This window comes from Carassius carassius, chromosome 15, assembly GCF_963082965.1.
Source record: "Carassius carassius chromosome 15, fCarCar2.1, whole genome shotgun sequence".
NCBI classification, from domain to species: domain Eukaryota; kingdom Metazoa; phylum Chordata; class Actinopteri; order Cypriniformes; family Cyprinidae; genus Carassius; species Carassius carassius.
The window spans coordinates 21,398,522-21,418,292 of NC_081769.1; the positions used below are offsets into that span (position 1 = coordinate 21,398,522).

Below are 19,771 nucleotides of genomic sequence, written 5' to 3' on the forward strand. Positions count from 1 at the left end.
CAAAATGACTTACCTCACAACTGAGGCTTTAGGCTATATCTCACATTGTAACAGTATATTAAAAAATATCATGTTGCAATTATGTTTCTCAGAATTGAGACTGTAATGTATAACTTACTGTTTAGACATTATTCACCATAATTGTTATTTTTATAACACAGGTGAGACTTTAAACCTCACAATCGATACTTTGTATCTCACAATACAGGGACTCACAGTTGCAGCTTTGTCTTAATTGTGATTATTTCCAATTTTTAACTTTGTCTTACAGTTTTTATTTTGTTTCTTGACACTTATGAAGAAACAGGCTTCCACAGGTAGACTGAGGTTGGAAACAAATTGGATATATGTCTTTTATATGCTGTTATTGATCAAATATTGTTGTTCTCCATCTTTTTCTTACTCAGACATGGCAATAGGAGCTCCGTTCGCAGGAGAGGATCGTGGTGGCAGGGTCTTCATTTATAACGGGCAAAAATCTGGGCTGATGTTACAGGCATCTCAAGTGCTGAAAGGCGACTGGGCCTCATCCGCTGTCCCAGCAGGCTTTGGATTCACCCTGCGTGGAGATTCTGACCTCGATAACAACCAGTACCCTGGTGAGTAAAGAAAAGCTTTCAGTCTCTGTTTATGCAAGTTTCTGTTAAGACAATCATGCTTAGGAACTGATGTAAGCCAGGGAGATCAGATGTAGGAGGAATGAAAGACTGGATGAAGAAAAAGACTGGACTGAGACATCCAGGTTGGTCAGTCCAACTGTGTGCAAGAGTTTACACCAATTCTTCTTCATTTCTTGGTCTTTTCTTTGTCTTTCTTTGTCTCCTTTTATGGAGGGATCTTGTTTCTGCATATTTTTCTCATTCTAATGTTTATCATGGTTTATTTGTCATGTTTTTATTGAAAACAATCTTTCGCAGAGTGTGATGAAATCCATGTGATGTCTGATGCTCTCTGCTGTCTGGGCCACATCAAATCATGCATCAATGAATGCTGTTTTATTAAGTACAGTGATTTTGGAGTTTACCTGAGAAGGGCAGATCTTATATAAATATTTGAATATATACTGAACAAGCTATTTATAGCCTGTGGGTGTGGGTCTGTGTGTGATAGATGTTGACTGGGCTCCAGATGATGTTTCAAGGGTTCAACTCTGTTTCTTTCAGCCATTCTAGTTCTTTCTCTGGTTCTTTCACATCACATTTTATGGTGAAAGATTAAGAATTTCTGAGATCAAACTTTTTGCAAAGAAATATGTTACATTGTGTGATGTATTAAACTGTGTCCATACAAAAAAAATATAAAAAATTCATCCAGAATATGTCCTGAACTGACTTGCATTCAGGCAAAAGAGCCTCTAGTTTCCCTGTTGAAGGTCTAGCGGTGTTGAAAAGTGAAGACTTTATTATGAGGTTATTAGTTTGGGCATCCCAACATGGTGTTTGTGGATTAGGTTGTGTTGATTTGAACTGCCAGAGTGAATATCCAGAGCTTTCTGAAAAACTTGTCTCACAATCCTTGTTTTGACTGAAATATGAATCAATTGTTTCATTGAAACTGCAAAAACATCCAGTGTGTTTTTAAAGCTAAACTCTGCTGTAACGCCTCAAGCCCGTTTCAGCAGAAACAGATCCGTGTGTTCTTTCTTTCTGTCCTTAAATCTCCTCTTTCATGTTTTAATGCCATTGTACAAAATCATCAAAGCAGATGCTGTCACATGCTTTCTTTAAAGAGACGGGAAGTCAGATGGGTAGGCAGCTTAAATGCACATGTGTGTGTTGAGCGAGTGTGTGGGTGTTTGTTCTTTCATGGCGACAGGATTGTCATCTTAAATATGCTCTAATAAAAGCTGATCTTTTCCATACATGAAAACCTTCAATGGATGGCAAAACGATCATGCACAGGTGTACATACACGCACACAATGATGATGAACAGACTCCGAAACCAAAACGAGAGACAGAAAACAGGTTTTCCTGTCTCCTATTCTCAAAATGGATAAATTGCAGCTATTTAGAAATGTGATCTCAGTAATCTTTGATCAGTGTGAATCTTCTATTCGCCCTCTCAGTATATCATTTAAATGTGTGCATGTACATTTTTACATAGTTTATCACTTTCTTCAGTTCATTTAGATTAAAATCACTTAATTTTATTCCTCATTTGTAAGGTGCTTTGGATAAAGCCATGTGCTAATGAATAAACATAAATGGGATGTGTTTTGGGAACTTTTTATTTTATTCTTCGAAGTCTGTCGATAAGGTTATTTTTGCACCATAAATAGTCATAGTTTAGTTTTACATGACTAATACTTATACTTATACTTTGTAGATTTTGACATGTAATCATGTTAGGTATTTTGATCGTTCTAACATATTCTGAAAAATGATTTTGCAGCTTAGTTTCCGTAAATGGTCTTGGATGAAAGAGGAAGTAGCTTTGTGCCCTGAAACAAGGTAAAGAAATGTTGTTACTTGCTTGATCTCTAGTTATCTGCCATTCTACTGGGTAGCTCCATCCATTGTGACATCTCTGGCATCGCTGTGAAGAACCTTTTAAGCACCTTTATTTTTAAGAGTGCATGGTTACCTTTCCTGTTTTTCCTGTATTTTTATCTGTGTGTGTGGTTTGGGGTTAATGTGAGGGTTAGCATGAACTTTGTGGTTAAACACGGTTTAAGTCAAAGGTGAAGGGTCATTCATCATGACCTGCTTAAACAGCAGTGGAGATTTTGTACTTTGCATTTCCTGTCTGCCACGTCAGGCATTGTTCTCAGACAGAACACAAAACAGACGCACTCACTTTGCACATTTAGAAACAATTACTTTATTCATTTGAGAGAAAAACACAATGCAAATGGTAACAAAGAGATTCAGAATCTGTCCAAAAATTAAAATGGTGGAAAGATTTGTGATCAGAATTCCCCTTTACACTATATTTCTACATTATATTACTTCCAAAAACATGTGTTTTTTTGTGTGTGAAACTGATGTTACATTCAGGACCCATTAGAATTGTTTTGAGAACTTGGGTGGGCACCTTATATCCCTTTAGTGAGCCCTCCAAACTGTGCATTTACTCCCAATCCGATCAAACATTTCCATCCAGAAATCTACAGGGAAGAGTTTTTTTTTTCCAGATTTTTTTGTAGAGGAAGAGATGGATTGAAGTGTGATTGTAAGTCAGGTGAAATGAGAGAGAAATTCAGAGCTGGAGGTACTGTAAAAGAGGGGATTGCATTAGTTGGCTGTGGTCCGGCATTTCATTGGCTAGAGGATGAAGATGACTATAACAGACTCCATCCTCATTAAAGTTTAAGTGCTTGAGCTTCTTCCATCCCCTCCCTCCATCATTCCATCTCCTATTAACCTATTTGTGCGGTTAAGACCCTTGTGTTGTGGTGGCCAGAGGGTTCGACCTGAATATTTTGAGGTTGACTCTTGTCGCACACACACACTCTTTTACACCTCACTGCCTTTCTGAGGAAGTAACTCAAAGTGTACGCAAATGGACTTTCCAGATGTGAGAATGTAATAGATTGAATTATTCTGTCATCATCTCTGCCTCACAGATACGAGGTGAGAGCTCAGGCCTTCAGGGGGTGCGTGTGTCTGTCAGTCGGCTTTAGTGTGTGTGTTTCTGTCCATTGTGTTCGAGGTGTGTTTTTGTCACAATACCATGAGCTGCTGACTCTGGTTTACAATGGGATGTTTGCCAAGGGTGTCTCGTTCCTGAAGGCAGGACCTGATGAAAAGTGAAGCCAGTGATCAACCTCAGTGAAACAAGAATCAAAGCCTCAGTCTCTGAGCACTCATTAGGGTGCTGGAGCTGTTCTGGAACATTCCTGCATATGAGTTTGCATGACTGAAAGCATCCCTCCAGGACTGATTTGTATTCTTCCTTCCTATTAATGCTTAGTACAATTCATAAACTGAGGAGAGAAAGTGTGCTCTTGCTCAAGTTTGATGAAAGACCAAATGAAACCAACCTTGTATGAAGGTTAAAATTTTATGTTTAGTTTTTAGAAATTCTATACTTATCACAAAAGTATTTCACCACCAAAGAAATCAAACATCTAATATTGTAATATAGTCTGAGCGGGTGTCAGAATTTGCTTTTTTTCTATCGTTTATGTTGGTTCAGTTATACATATTAATTTAATGAGATGTCAGAGGTGAATGAATGGTTATAGTTATAGCAGAGGCCACAGAGGAATCAAGAGACCACAAACACACACACACACACACACACAGCCAATATTTCCACAGTTTCATCTCAGGTACAGGGGATGTGATTTGTGAACATAGACCTGAATATTTGATGATGTTGTACCTGACCTTGTTTTGTTTGGTCTGATAATTATAAAACTGTTGTTACTTTTTACTTTCAAATTTCAGGCTTCAAACATAAAGATATAAAACTGTATTTTTTTGTGAAAAACAAGTGGGACACAATCATGAAGTGGAACGAAATTTATTGGATATTTCAAACTTTTTTAACAAATAAAAAACTGAAAAATTGGGCGTGCAAAATTATTCAGCCCCCTTAAGTTAATACTTTGTAGCGCCACCTTTTGCTGCGATTACAGCTGTAAGTCGCTTGGGGTATGTCTCTATCAGTTTTGCACATCGAGATACTGAACACATTCAACTCTCATATGAGTTGAAAGTCAGGTTTATCATGCCACTTTTTTTACGAGAAGAGGGGAACTACTCAGTGTGCCGTATTTACCTTCACCTTAATCAGATGTAGCTCTGTGCACCTCTGAGTAGAATAAGATTAAAGCCTCACACGTTCTCCGTGGCTCTCTAGGGTTTCTCTATGGCTCTGTTCAGGGATGGCAGGTGATGTAAGATGCAACGCTGGTAGAATGAGAAACGGGTCGACGAATCTTTGATGGAGTCTGCTGGAGACCCAAATCACTTCCAGCTGCAGCGTGCTTTGAAGCTTTATGATCTAGCCACTCGTTTTCTTTCGTTCTCTTTCTCTTGCAACACACATTTTTTTGTATCATATTGTGTCCATTCTGCAGCTCTAAGTATATTTCACTCTCTTTACAGATTTGCTGGTCGGTGCATTTGGAGTGAGTAAAGTTGTGGCCTACAGGTGGGAAATTGTATACTTTACATACACCATAATAATACAACATTGTCAAAATGTTGAAAGATTTATACTTTAACATTTTATATGAGTACTTTTTGATCAACTGATGCCAGTGTTTTATATATATATATATATATATATATATATATATATATATATATATATATATATATATCTGTATATAGGTGTAGATTTAAAGCTTAGAAACAGAATAAAAAAATAAATATATAGAATGTTTTATGTATCTTATGTATTCTTATATAAAATTTGATACGTATATATATGTATGTAGCAGGTGTATAAATATATACATTACAGACCAAAAGTTTGGAAACATTACTATTTTTAATGTTTTTGAAAGAAGTTTCTTCTGCTCATCAAGCCTGCATTTATTTGATCCAAAATACAGAAAAAACTGTAATATTGTGAAATATTATTACAACTTAAAATAATAGTTTTCTATTTGAATATACTTTAAAAAAAATAATTTATTCCTGTGATGCAAAGCTGAATTTTCAGCATCATTACTCCAGCCTTCAGTGTCACATGTAACATCCAGTCTATCACATGATCATTTAGAAATCATTCTAATATTCTGATTTATTATAAGTGTTGGAAACAGTTCTGCTGTCTAATATATTTGATGAATAAAAGATTAAAAAGAACCTGCATTTATTCAAAATAAAAATAAAAATTCTAATAATATGTATTCTAATAATATATTTTCTTTACTATCACTTTTTAACACATCCTTGCTGAATAAAAGTATTGATTTTATTTAAAAAGAAGAAAAAAAAATTACTGACCCCAAATTACTGACCAGTAGTGTATATTGTTATTACAAAATATTAATATTTAAAAAAAACATAGCTTCTTTTATTTATTTATTTTTTTTTATCCATCAAAGTATCCTAAAAAAGTATCACATGTTCTGAAAAAATATTAAGCAGCAGAACTGTTTCCAACTTTGATAATGAATCATCATATTAGAATGATTTCTAAAGCATCATGTGATAATGATCCTAAAAATTCAGCTTTGCATCACAGAAATAAATGATAATTTAAAGTATAATAAATGTAAAAACAATTATTTTAAATTGTAATAACATATCACAATATTAAATTTTTTTCTGTATTTTTGATCAAATAAATGCAGGCTTGATGAGCAGAAGAAACTTCTTTCAAAAACATTAAAAATAGTAATGTTTCCAAACTTTTGGTCTGTACTGTATATTAGCGTGTTTGTGTGTAGCATCACATATTTTTTCCGGCCTAAACTCGCAGTTTTCTACACACATGCTTTCCCCATTATAGTGAACGGCACAGAAAACACCTGGGTTTGAGGTTTAGCTGGAAGAAAACCTGATACATATGAAGTTGTTTTTCACTGTTCTATGAGACGATTGTAACACATTTTCAAATTGCATAACAGAAAATATTGAAATGTCTAGCTTCATAATGCATTCATGAAGAATTCCTTCGCTGTAGTTGACAGAAGTAGTCAGCGAACATTATCTACAGACTTGTGGCATGTCTAGTCTGAGTAGCTAAGACTTCGATTGGGTGTTTCAGATCAGGTTTCCCTCAGAAATGTTTCAAAACAGTCCCTTTTTCCTGCCTTAAAGCCACCAAAAACACACAGGCACATTAACGTGTCCCAGCACACACTCTCATGCACTAGCGGTGTCTTGGTGTCAGAGTTAAAGCGATTAGCTGTAGTGGGCTCTGCTGTATTTGTGTAAGCTAACATTTCCACTGTTAATCCAGTTTGAGTGCTAGTCTCAACAGGCTGAAACTGAGACCCAAGCAGAACAGAGACTGACCTCATGTTAAGTTCTCATTTACTCAGCCTGTATGATGTTCTATTAGAATAGGACTCTGAATGTTTAGTTTCTGTTAGATAAATGTTCTGTAAGTGATCCTTTATGTAATAAAGTGCATTGAATGGTCATTCTGTATGACAGATATCACTGAAATAGGCGTCCTGAGAAATGGCTTCAATTAGTTTTTTTATTTATTACTTATTGGAAATTCTTCTTGTCAGTCAGTTTGATGTTTCCCACTGTGCAATGTGACATCGGAGTGAAGTCTTTTTCATGTAATTTTTGGACGTCCAAATTCGGTCCATTGAAGGGGTTATTTTGTAACGCCAGGTTACATCTTTTTTCGACGTCTTCCACATGTCTAATGTTGACATCCGTAGGACCTCCTTGTAAGGGCTATTTATAGTCCAAATGTGGTCGTTTGTGGACGTCTTTTCAACATCAAATTTAGACTTATTTTGTATAATCTGTATGTGAAGAGTCCAGATGCAAAAGCCTCTAAGTGCCATCTGAAATTCTTCTAGAATGATCAATTTTATAAAGCCTGTATAGTTAAGTACTTTCACTTAAATGAAAATTTACATTTAATTTGTATTGCCATTTAAGTGAAATTATTGAACTTAAATCAACAAGCTTGATAAAAATGATCCTTCTAGAAAAAAAAATTCAGATGGCACTTAGAGGCTTTTGCATCTGAACTGTTCATGTATTAATCATGCACCTGTTATAGATACATGATCTGCAAGACGTCCAGTGTTTAGTGGGTTAGGTTTGAAAACTAAATTTATATTTATATTTACTTAATAAATATCCTGTTCCTGGTCTTATTGTGAAAAATTCATTTGTGCCAGTTATTTTATATATTTTTTTATTTTTATTATTATCTTCCTTTGAAACAACTTTGAGCTATTGCATATCGTTAACTAACAACCAAAAATCTATTTTATTTTAGCGAACTAATATTCACATTTACAATGCCTATATTTCACAAACAAATAATTTAGAGATGTATGAAAATGACATAAAAGTCTCACCCCACAGTGTTTACACTGAATATTCCATTTAACACTTAAATACATCACCTTACACATGTAAAATTTGTTATGAACTAAAATTTACATTGACATTAGGTCTTGTAATTTCTTTTGATGTTAAAGGGTCAAATGAAGTTGCTAAAAAGAACATTATTTTATGTAATTGGTGTAATGCAATGTGTTTTTATGCAGTTTAAGGTCCAAAAAACACATTATTTTCCACATACTGTACATTATTGTTGCTCCTCTATACCCCGCCTTTCTGAAACGCGAGACTGAAAAGATCCAGAAAGTGCCAGACTGTCCTTTCAAAGTGGGAATTGCCCCACTTTGTAGAAACAACTCTCTCGTGTTCAGGAAACAGTCCTCCATAAAATGCGCTGCAAACATCTGAATATTTAAGTTGAACTGAGGCATTTTAGGAGGGTGTAGACAAGTCTTAACTTTTATAAATAATATATTTTTGGGTTTGAGACTTTAGTTTTTGCAACTTTACGGAGCTTATCTATGCACAAACAGCTTTTAACACTCCAAAGAGAAAGGAAAACTTGAAATTGCATCATATGACCCCTTTTAACAGTCTAATTAAGTGGGTTTTTATTGTTTATGTGAAGATCTGAATTCAGCTTCCCATTCAAACTCATTACTGCAAAAAAATCATATCAATTATATCTGTAATGTATTATTTATTTTTGTAATATTATCCCTGTTATTTTGCCTCAACAATACTAGGGCAAGGCCAGTGGTCACGGTGGACGCTCAGCTAATTTTGACACCCAGAATTCTCAACCCCGAGGACAAGTCCTGCCGCATGCCCAATTCTGATGATATGGTAACCTGGTAAGTGTCAGCTACATTCATCCAGTGCTAGTTACTGAAGTATACTCTTAGCTTCTGAGCTTATGTACTACAACAAAAAAAACATGAAAGTTTATGTTTTGATTTATCTCTTCTAGATAAGTGTTCAGCTGATGGGACATATATGTTGATCTTTAGTTCTGGTTAAGGGTAAACCAAAGTAGTCTGGGCCAAAGAGCAATGGCTGACTGGGAGGTTTTAAAACCATGTGGTCACTAGTACCACATTACAGCAGTTTTTTCCTTCTCTGTGGTAAAACTAAGTGTTTCTGGAAGTATCAGTGCATTCTTCCAAACCACACAAACATACACACAACCCTGCATTCCTACCCCTTATGTGGATGGACATTGTGTCCCACAAGCAGTGTTTGGGCCCCGTGACTGTAAACATGCCAGAACTGTTTGGGTGCTTATGGTGCATGTGTCTGTGTGTTAGGGTTGGCGTAGGGAAGAAAGAACTGGAGGTTTTGGAGAGACAAACGAAAGAACTAAAGTGTGGAATTCTGCAATAACAAAAGAGTAGCTTAGGAAAATAAATGTACAAACTGTGGTTGGAAATAGAGAGAGACAGAGAGAAACTTTGAATCACACAGATGGGCACAGAGAAACAAAACAAGACAGAGAAGACGTAAAGTGTAAAGAGATCCAGAGGATGAAAATAAAACCACCAAAGTTAAAGGATTACTTCACTTCCAGAATAAAACATTCCTGATAATTTACTCACCCTCATGTTTGTATTTCTTCAGTCTAAAAGAAATGAAGGTTTTTGAGGAAAACATTTCAGGAATTTTCTCCATGTATTGGACCTCAACAAGGACCAACGGGGTTGAAGGTCCAGATTGGACCTTAATTTTTTTTTTTTTTTTTTATAAATATTAAATGTTAAAACTCTCTATTTTAAACAACCTACATATATGCAGAGTGTAAAAGTGTGTGAAATTACTCATGTCAAACCACACACACAAGAGTCCCACTAATACTCTTAGGAGTGGGCAGTAATTACAAATGGCAGTTGGGTGGCCGAGTCAGAAAAGTTGCAGTGGGGTCAGAGCAGGGGTCAGAGGGGTCAAACACCGGGCACTGGAGTGTTTGTATGTGCATGATTATGCGTCTACCCTTGCCACAGGGGAGGAGAACTAACAAGGCATCATTCAATTATGTATAGCGGGGCCACTTCCTCCCTTAAATATGCATACTCTCTCTACTTTCTCTCTCACTGTACAGCACACACATGACTTCAGCTGTACATTTTAAAATGCACCTCTACCTGGAGGGGTCATGGTAGGGTTTGCGTGGTTAGAGCACAATGCACAATGCTGGATTCCATCAGCCACGGCCTCATGGGTATTTCGTGTTGTTCATGAGGCACAGCATCCAGCTGTTTATCGCTAATTTAAACTCAGACACGCTCAATGCTGTGTTAGTGTGTGTAGGGGGGCTAATGGGGTGTTTCTGATTAGACATATTTGGGTTGTATGGAATGCTTTGCATCGGATTGGCCCTTTGGGCCATTAAGACTGCAGTTGTGAGTCCCTGAGCACAGATATCATTACACGTTCAACATAACGGAAATACAGTTATTGAGCACCAGCTGGAGAGGTGTAAGCGTGTTTTTATGCGCTCTCACCTTACAGCATGTTTGTGATGGAGTAGCATGTTTTAAATTCTCCGTCCTGGTTCTATTTGTGTTTCTTTGCAAATGAATGGCTAGTTTTACACAAAAACCTTGCGGCAAATGAACTGCCATCTTCAGATTCCAGCAAATTAATTGTGCGGCCCATAGCTGGAACATTATGTGCTGTGTCGGTACTGTATTTGTGTGGGTGTTTGCATATTAAGCTTCAGATAAATGGGCTTTTTATATGTTACTACAATATATAATGACAATAAAATAATTTGTATGAGATATTTGAAAAAGTGAGAGAATGGCTTTGAGAAAATGGTTTTGTCCCTTTTTCACTGGCATCAACAGGAAGAGTCACTCTTGGGCCTTTCTAATTGCAAGCCTACATTACTAGACTATTAAAGAGAGGGAGGGATAGAGAAATGAAGCAAGGAAAGGACAAATGGAAGAGAAAGAAGAGGCAAATTCGATTAAGTAATTAAATATTGAGGAGCACAGGGTCCCTCAGCATCCCACGTCTCCATTCAGCTCCATCTATAAACACTCCTCCCATATTAACAATCCCCTTCCACAGTGTTTTTAACATCTCTTAAATGTTGTCATTGCTTTTTGGCTAAGTTATGCTGTACTAAATGACTTTCTTTCTTTATTTCTTTATCTCAGTCTGTCAGTAAATGTGTGCGCAAAGATCTCTGGGATTGGTATTCCTGATTATGTAGGTAAGTGCATACATTTTTCTGTTAATTAAATGGATTTTGTTTCATTAAATGGATATAGTCTTATCAATAAATGTCTTGAAGATTTATATTTGGCCACTCGTGCATGTGACTTCATCAACACAATGGAAATCTCTGTTTAACCTGGTTCTGGAAGGAATATTCCCATTTATTTTAAGCTTTTCAAAAAGTTTTCAAAGCAAACCGAACAACTCCAAATGTTTGATTCAAAGCAAAGAAATATTTCAAAATAACCGTTAAAAGGTACTTTTACCTAAATGAACTACACATCCCATAAAGCATTGCAAATTACATACACACAAATCAGCCTTGACCATAAAATATAAAACTATTAACTGCAAATTTTTTAAAGAAATGTATACTTTTATACAAATTAAATTAATTAAACTTTCAATTCATCAGAAAGTTTTGAAAAGATATAATTTCCACAAAAATATAAAGTAGCACAACTTTTCGATAATAAATATTTATGAGCAGCAAATCAGCATATTAGAAGGATTTTTGAAGGATATCAACATTGAAGAAAGACTTTTAAAACATATTTTAAAACATTATTTTAAAACATTAAAATAAAAAACAGTTATGTAAAATTGTAATATTCTTTCACAAAGAATTCATAAAATTTTTCTCAGGCCCCTTTACACTAGTGCGTTTTCGTATTAAAATGGCATTTTAGAATGAAACCGTTCCTCTTCTACACTGTTGTAACCGCTGTGTTTCAGAAATGATTTCTGTCTACACTACACAACTGAAAACATGTCACAAGGCCATTCATGTAGGTGCAACTATAGATACATGTATGTATAGGTAGATTCCCTGTTATTTAGATGGTGGAGTTACGTGCTTGGAGCGGCCGAATGGGGATTCTACCACTGATCTATAATATAGAATATAGATCAATGGATTCTACCCATACATATATATGAGTACAACAATGAGCATGATGTTATTATTTACACAATCGGCAAGGATACGCAGAGCAAATGTGGCCAGCTACACCATCGTTTTCTTTTGGTTTCGAGACCAAAGTCTCTGTTTTGGTCCGTTACACTGAAACACAACACAAAGGTGTCTGCAGCGTTTTCAAAAGTCTCAGTTTTCGAGGGTCGACAACACTGGAGTAGTGTAAATGATAGACTTAACCATAGCAAGAGTTATGCGTTTTAAAAAGAAAACACACTAGTGTATGTGGTATTACTTAAAGGAAGTGGACTTTTACTGTTGTCTTTTGTTTCCATGGTAACAGCGACATTTATGATTGGTCAGTGTTGCTTCATAACTGTACTTGGCAAATAGACATGGTTTTTGTGGCTTCTACATTTCAGAGCTCATTGTATCTTTTGCATATAGTTTATGGAATCAGTTCCTCTGTGGAAACATTAACGAGACTTCTAGAATGCTAGAATTTTTGCACTCTGGCTAATAATGAAAGCATATTATTTCATCATCCAGTACACATTGTCTCATGGTGCTGACAGAGATATTTTATCATTTCGCTTATATATGTTGTGCTCAGTGTGAGTTTGTGTGTCTCAGCACTTGTTGAACATCTGTATGTAAGTGGCTTCAGTAAAGGTCAAAATGGAGAAGGTGCCAAACTCGGTTAAACCAACAGGCAATAAAAGCCTCTTTCCCAGCACTTCTGAACGCAGGCCTGTTAAAAATCAGTGCATATGGTTTTGGAGATGACAAAGAACAGGTGTGGCTGTGAGAGTGTGTGTGAAGTGCACGTTTGTTGGAAGCACTATTTAATTGTTGTTCAGAAGCCCTGGTAATTAACCTTAGGAGCGTGCAATTTTTATGTTCCAAAACCTGTTTGGTCCAAGCAGAAATTGCAGGAATTAGTGTCTGTAATGGTGGAACTAACAATAGCATGCCTATCTTTCTCTCTCCCTCTCAGCTCTGAGAATGGACCTGCAGCTGGACTGGCTGAAGCAGCGTGGAGCAGTTAAGAGGATCTTGTTCATGGACTCTCACCAGCACCAGAGAACCCAGCAGTTAGTTCTGGGTCAAGGGGACCGCCAACATTGCCATAACTACACTGTTTACCTGCGGGTGAGCCTTATAGTCCACATGAGCACAGAACATTGTTGAACTGGCCTCGTTCCTCATGATAAATTCTTGTTTTATCTTCACTATAACTGAATCCATGGGAAAGTTAATTGTGAGCCAAACCAAGCTCCTAGTGCAACATGGCTCATCTGGACGGAATAAGCAATGTGAGAACGCCTCTGTGAGAGTGTGTCTCAAAAATGAGACCAAAAATTCTGCTGGGCCGAGGTGACACAGGAATTGAACGCAGTCTTAAATGTTTCTGGGTGTTTATATGATAACAGGCCATGGGAAATACTTTTATCTGCCAACTCATTCTGACTGATAAAATCTCAGGCAATATGACCTTTCACTATGATATATTGCACAAACATCCAACAACATAAGAACAGAAATTAGAAACAGGAAATTATTAAATAAGAATTTAAATAAATTAAATAAGAACAAAATTGGTTATACTATTGGTTATACTTAGTATATAGATATACTAATATAAGATTATTATTATTAAATATTAAAGTTATAATTGTTTTAATATTATGTTATATTATCAAAAATATCCAACAACATAAATTATTATTATTATCAATATAGTAGATATTATATTATTATTAAATATTATTATTAATTTCATTCATTATAGTTGATATACTGATAACTAACATCATAAGCATTTCCCTCTCTTTTCTCTGTCTGCGTGTAGGATGAGGGAGAGTTCAGAGATAAACTGAGTCCTATCAGTGTGACGCTGAACTACAGTCTGGACCAGAACTCTCCTCCACCTGGCCTACAGCTGCGGCCCATTTTGGACCACTACAGCAAGACCTTCCACCATGAGCAGGTCTGCATGCAACATATGAATGTTTCACATTGTTTGTGAGATGCTGCATGTGTGCATTCATGCTTACTTTAATAATTCAGTTAAGACCACGTGACATACTGGATTTAAAATAAGAGATTTTTTTCAATGAAAAACCAGACAACATCTTGTTGTCTGATACAAAAAGGGTTAAGTAGAGAGAAAGTAAAACAGTTCAATTCAGTAAACAAACAAACCAAAAAACGGAAAGAGAAGATGTTTTTTCCTCTCCCTTAGGCCAACATCCTGTTGGACTGTGGAGAAGACAACATGTGCATCCCAGATCTCAAACTGTCTGCTAAAATGTGAGTCAGTGGGTTTGATCAGTACAGTACACACATCAGTACAGTGCATGCGTGTGCAATTGAGCAATTGTTTGTGTATTTGAATTATGTGCAATGTTCTGTCATGTATCAGTTGTTTATGTTTTATTATAAGTCATTCTTTGATTTTGGCCTCATATAAGACGTTATTTTAAATGCTTTATAGGGACCGGACTGAACTTTTAATCGGGGATGACAACTTTCTTATGTTGACCATTAATGCAGCCAATGAGGGCGAGGGGGCGTACGAGGCAGAGCTTCATGTGACCCTCCCACCAGAGGCAGACTATATTGGTGTGGAGCGCAGACGTGAGGTAAACAACATTACCCACTATCCTTTTTAACTCTACATTTACTCTATGTGTACATGCTTATGCTGGTAAAACAGTGGTGTTGTGGGTCTTTTGTCCCAGGAAGGCATGTTAAGGGTGGGTTTTAAAGTAGTACTGCGGGACTAGTGGCCTTGATTTTAGTCTTGTAGCTCAAAGTTGGAGACTACTGGCTCGGCCTGGCCTGTTGTTAACCCTGGCTTTCATGGACCCAATAGTGGAACAGCGGTTAATGTTAATCTGTGTGTGTTTTTGTGGGTCTGGGTGGGCGATTGGATGTAGAAGTTAATTAATACTGCGTTTATTAAAAGTCTTTTGTATGATGTCTTTTATTTATAGTTGCTCTAATTATAGAAGGTTTATTTTAGTCTCAGACTCTCATTGCTGTTTAGATTATGACTCACTCACTCTATTCTCTTCTTCCAGAAAACAGCTCATGGATAAGTTTATATTGCTTATTATAGTGTATAAATAATTTATGTTTAATATGAATATTAGATACAGTATAGGTTATCTGTCTGTCTGTTTGTTTATCTATTTATTGTTCTCTCTATAGTTCTATCTATCATTCTGTATTTTTCAAGACTAAGATTACATTTAATCGCATTGCACCTGGTCTTGATACAGTGTAACGTGAGCTCAGGTCTTGTGAAATATCAAATTTACTAAATAGGCTTAAATCCATCATGGTAAAATGCTAAATCTGTAATCCATTCAGACTCAGAGTTAAAAACACAAACATGAGCACTGCAGGGTCTTTGATGTTGTAATGAGGCAGGAATGCAATGAATGTTGATCTAATTGTAGGTATGGTTTCTTATTAACCGTAGTCTAAATCATGCCTCGTGTCTAGGTGTATTCTGTAATGCATTGCTCAGATCTAACAGACTGTTTATCTCATTTCATACAGTCCTGCATTCACTTATCTTTATTCATATCTCTGGCTGTCATTCAGTCATTCCATCATCCCGTTCATGCATCACTCCAACTTCCCGCATGAGACACTGGCGCTCTGTGGCACTGACCGCAAAAGATCTGATCGCTCTCTGTCTTTCAGTTATGAGTTTAACAGATGCAGTGTATAGCTGGTAATTGCAGCACGTGTTTGAGAGTGGCTCTTAATGCAATTTGCACAAGTACATTAGCTGCTCTTCTGGGAACAGACTGGTTACGGTTTGACTCTGTTTTGGTGAGAGGAAGTGGTTGAGAGGAGGGAGATGGAGGAAAAGAGAGACTGATGTAGGGGGTTGATGAGATGACAGGGGGAGGGCCTCAGTGATGTGTGATGTGAATACTATCAGGAAATTCATCATGTACTTTCTTAACCCTCCAGAGACCTGTTTTCATTGGCTTATGCTAGTTATTGACTGGCATAAGCCATATTATTTTATTTATTTATTTTTATTTTATTTTATCATGATTTATTTACTATTTTAATATTTAAAATGTATTTAATATTTAAAATATTATTTAAATTTTTTGTTCTGAAGGTACATTATGCTTCTGTTTGTGTTCCTTACACATTCAGCATGTAGTTCCACAAAGCAGCTATCATACATTACATGATGAAGAGCTGAAATCTTTTTTCTCTCTGTCTCAGGATCTTCAGCGACTGAACTGTGAGCACAGGACAGAGAATGATACCAGAATTGTGGTTTGTGACCTGGGAAACCCAATGGTGGCTGACACAAACGTAAGAGCCATCAACTCTGCTGATATGATGTAATGTCTACATGAATGACTGAGTGAAATATACGTTACAGACATTATGGTGTATAATGTGCTTTCTTGCATTAAAGTGACAGTAACAAACCTCAGTACTCAAGGGAGCGATAGAGTTTCCTTCAAGTGTATGTGACATAGGTTAGCATTCAGGTAGCAAACTATAAACCTGTCAACAGTCTAACTACCAGTCTAAACTTAACTAACTTGCTCAGCAGTCTTCATTTCAAACAACTACCCTTATAGAGCCACCATGACAGAAACTGATGTAAAAAATTTACGTTTTTTTGCGGCAGCACTGAGAATTCAATACATACTTGAGTTGCATTATATATATATTATTGCATTATATATATAAAATCGTAGTTTGATGCATTTGTCAAAACATAAAATTGGGCTTGTGTTCATATGTTTGTGCAGAGCTTGTATTCTTGAATACTTGCATGTTTTGGGCCTTAGCTTGCAGTGAGAACTTGAATCCTTCAGGGCATTAACATAAATGAGCAGGACAGAGGAAAGGAGGATTAAAGAGGGGAGAGAAAATGGTAAGATATCATATCGGTTTGCCCTTTAATAGCCAGATATTTAGCAGCACTGTCAGTTTGCTGAGACTTCAGGTCCTGTATAAGACACCTGCTGATGCATCACACACACACATACACACACACACACACACACACACACACACATCTCTTGATCCCGTTCAACCAAAACAGGATGCTGAAACTCAAGGAGATTCAATTGAATAAGTTTTTTTTTTTTCCGGAAATGAAACTAGAGATGTGTGCATAAATTTGGGGTCAGAAGGTTTTTTTTTTGAAAAAGAAATGAATGCAATTAATAATTTTAACGGTAACTGTAAAGACATTTATAATGTTACAAAAGATTCTATTCAACAACAAATGCTGAAAAAGGGTATTTTTACTGTAGAAAATAGAAATGTTATTGAGTACCAAATCAAAAGTAAATTCGATTTCTGAAAAATCATGTGACACTGAAGACTGGAGTAATGGCTGGTGAATTTTTGCTTTGCATTCACAATAAAGAAATTAAATTTTCAAATATATTAGAATAGAAAACAGTATTTTTTTAATTTTACATTTAATAATTTATATTAAATTATCAATAATGTAATTTTTTTTTTACAGTATTGCTGTTTTAAATAAATCAATCAAACTGATAAAGTATATTTTTATTTACAAAATTAGACTTGTTTATCTTTTACATTTACATTTAATAATTTAGGATTAAGTTTTAACTGTTTATTTCGTCTTAATATCTAAACTAAATGTTTTATTATTTGGATTTAGCATTTTTTCGCATTTTAAACATAGACCTCGCTATATTTTGTTAGATTTGTGCTAAAAATATTACTTGCATCTTGTGTTATTTGTACACTTCTGTATGTATGGTAATGGAAAAAATGAAAAAAAAAAAAATTTGTTTTGTAAAAAATAATTTTTGCTGTGGATCACTTAATCATCTACTTTATCCATCCAGAAGACAGAAACCATGTTTCTGTGTATGTCCTTACTAACCCAGATGTTTTTTAAGACTGCTTGCCTACTGGCCCCATGGACCCTCAAGAATGTAGCTGTTATACAGATGTGTTCATTCATGTGCTATTAAGGACAGATATACATCTCCATGATGATATGAGCGTGTGTGTTGACTAAAGAGAAAACAAACTTCTCTTATAGTCTTTTTCTTGCAATTAATAGCTTGCTAATATTTGTGTCATCTGCAATTTTCTTCTTCTTTCCTCTCTCTTTCCTTCCTACCTCTTTCTTCCCCATTTGTCTGTCAGGTTGATGTTGAACATTGTTAATGAGTGTCTGGAAAACAAAATAGCGGATAGAGAGAAAAAGTGGAATGATGGAGTGAGTGTGTGAAGGGAGGTTGTAAACACATTGGGACAAAGTTTGAGGTTCAGTATAAACACACTCTCCATCTATTTACTAGTCACCATGACAACCTGTCTCCAGCCATCCCAAATATCTCAGCCTGGGGTGCAATTATAACAGTTACAAAACACACTCTTGACCTGTCACACACTCTCAACACAACATCCTACATCTCATACACACACAAACAAACACACACACATAAAGCCGAATTACAAATTTATGTTATTTGCTTAATCATTGTTTGCTATTTCTACTAGTAGTAATTTGTGTTATAAAAGCTATGTCTGTCTGTCTGTCTGTCTGTCTCTCTCCATCGGTTTCCCATTTCCTCACAGCCCTCGGGGTGAACTGCTCATTAGGCTCCAGTCCGCTTCATTTCTCATTCATTAAAAGTATTGGGAAGATTATATTATATCATTATCCTAAATTGGTTTTTTTTCAGTTGTAGGAGAAATATTGTTTTTAAATATTTATTTACCTGTCTCCTGGATATTCTAATTAAAATACCTTTTTGTTGATCTCCTTCGTCCTCGTATGTTTGTACCTCACCAGCCCATAACACATACCGGCATCTTTATTAGCCAGTTTACTCCTCTCCTCTTCTGTTTGTTTGGATTGCAGTGCTTGTTAAAGCAATTGAAACGTAATTCGTCTGTAATTTGACGCATAGCTGGTAAATGCTTTGGCTCGAGCAGTGCCAGCTCACTGAGAGCAGAGGCAGGGCAGAGAGGTTTATGTTTGTATTTACTACAGCAGGTCAGAAGATTATGTTGAAATCAATAGGCAAAATATTACCTGTGGATGGGTGTGCAATATAAACCTGTGGTTTTAAAATGGTATTAGTCTGTTTGAGTGTGTGTAGACAGTTGGCTGGATACTCGAAGGTTTTATGTCGAGTTGGCCTGTCATAGCGATGGATTGTTGGTTTTGAATAGAGCTTGTAGATTCATTCTGTGTGTCAGCATGTAAAATACATAGAGTCAAAAAGAAAAATGTCATATTTTGTTGTTACAGTACTTTCTTCTGTCAAAGCTATTCATATGAATGGCTACAGAAGAAGAGCACAAACTGTACCTTATATTTTCCAGTTTTATTTTTGTATTATTATTATATATTTTTTTATAATTTCTAGTAATATGTCACCCTGGACCACAAAACCATTCATACGTCACACAAGTATATTTGTAGCAATAGCCAACAATACTTTGTATGGGTAAAAATTATTGATTTTTCTTTTATGCCAAAAATATTTAGGATATTTTGTAAAGATCATGTTCTATGAAGATATTTTGTACATTTCCTACTGTAAATATATCAAAACTTAATTTCTGATTAGTAATCTGCATTGCTAAGCACTTGGATAACTTTAAAGGTAATTTTTTTTAAATAGTTGTATCTTGGCCAA

General features: G+C 35.8%; 1 protein-coding gene across 1 annotated transcript in view; it reads left to right on the forward strand.

The window, feature by feature from the left end:
* Window positions 1-19,771, forward strand: part of itga8 (integrin, alpha 8) — a 74,039-nt gene that overhangs the window by 21,802 nt on the left and 32,466 nt on the right. Inside the window, exons 13-21 of the mRNA XM_059567954.1 lie at window positions 408-599; window positions 5,057-5,102; window positions 8,689-8,796; window positions 11,101-11,156; window positions 13,075-13,229; window positions 13,930-14,067; window positions 14,323-14,390; window positions 14,575-14,722; window positions 16,338-16,430. Coding sequence (XP_059423937.1) covers window positions 408-599; window positions 5,057-5,102; window positions 8,689-8,796; window positions 11,101-11,156; window positions 13,075-13,229; window positions 13,930-14,067; window positions 14,323-14,390; window positions 14,575-14,722; window positions 16,338-16,430 — 1,004 coding nt within the window. The remainder of the gene's footprint in view (window positions 1-407; window positions 600-5,056; window positions 5,103-8,688; window positions 8,797-11,100; window positions 11,157-13,074; window positions 13,230-13,929; window positions 14,068-14,322; window positions 14,391-14,574; window positions 14,723-16,337; window positions 16,431-19,771) is intronic.